The following is a 1,055-nucleotide window of genomic DNA, read 5'->3' as shown; positions in this document are numbered from 1 at the left end:
AAAATCTTTCCAAACGTACACCGCCTTTCAGGCTTTCAGCACTTTATTCAGCTATAAGTTTTATATTCCGGCGTGAGCGCTGAAAGCCATAATGCCTAAAACAGCGATGCCCAGCGCAGGGCACTTGCCTATAGAATTCTGCCAGCGCAGAGCACTTGCTTATGGAGTTCTGCCGGCGTTGGGCATGCCAGGCCTAAAAGGTTTGGTGTGGAGTTCTACTTTTAAAGGCTCAACCAGCCATCGGCAGAGCACCCTTCCGTATCTGTCGTCCGTATCAACATATGAAATTGCTGTTGATAGAGAGAGAGAGAGAGATAAGATAGGTCGTGTCAGCTGACACGGTCTCCGGTTTTTCGTCGGTGAGCTATAAGCCCCGTCTACATACAACTTTGGCGTTGGCGTTGGCGTCGCTTCAACCGCTGGTGTGTTAATTTAGTTGTCAAAGTATTCGTTGCCAAGCATTTGTTGTAGCAAGCACTGACGTTGCTAGCGCTATTGCCGAACCGACGCCAACGCCAATGTAACGCCAACGCAACGCCAAAATTGTACGCGGACTGGCCAGCTGACAGCTGAATAGTGCGCTGAATACTGAAAAGCGGTGAAAAGCCTTTTGTGGAGCTGTACTCTAACAGCGTGGCCGCTCTTATGAAAACTATGTATTCGCTTAAAAAAGCATACTGAGCAGCAAGCAAAAATAGCCGTCTAATCCAAGCAATCCTATTAAAACACTTCAGCGTGGCCAATGTTATTCCAACACCAACGTTTCCTAATCCACCCGTTATTGGTTGGTCTTACTGGTATTACTTAACACTATTTCCGCAACATATACAACAACAACAACATTCATTGATTTCCCCATTGAACTCACCTAAGCACATAATTTACACTGACAATACAGTGTGTGCGCGATGAGCGTGTATTGTGCACCACTGTCGCATACGATTGTACCCAGACCCAGCCGCCACCCTTTGTCAGGAAGCGATAGTATTTGGTGGTGACTTGTCCCTTGTATATCACTGCAACATTGAGAAGACAAAAAAGAAAGAAAAAAAAAA

At 46.0% G+C, this 1,055-nt stretch overlaps 1 protein-coding gene across 2 annotated transcripts in view; it reads right to left on the bottom strand.

The window, feature by feature from the left end:
* The window catches only part of LOC118737170 (protein single-minded), a 133,247-nt gene that overhangs the window by 6,704 nt on the left and 125,488 nt on the right, over positions 1–1,055 (bottom strand). For both annotated transcript variants that reach the window (XM_036467511.1, XM_036467512.1), the window contains exon 8: positions 869–1,016. In XM_036467511.1, the coding sequence (XP_036323404.1) occupies positions 869–1,016 (148 nt within the window). The remainder of the gene's footprint in view (positions 1–868; positions 1,017–1,055) is intronic.

Source organism: Rhagoletis pomonella, unplaced genomic scaffold (genome assembly GCF_013731165.1).
Source record: "Rhagoletis pomonella isolate Grant_MI unplaced genomic scaffold, Rhpom_1.0 Rhpom_scaffold_00004, whole genome shotgun sequence".
Lineage (NCBI taxonomy): Eukaryota > Metazoa > Arthropoda > Insecta > Diptera > Tephritidae > Rhagoletis > Rhagoletis pomonella.
The sequence above is the reverse complement of the archived record's forward strand: the minus strand, read 5'-3'. Positions and strand labels throughout refer to the sequence as shown.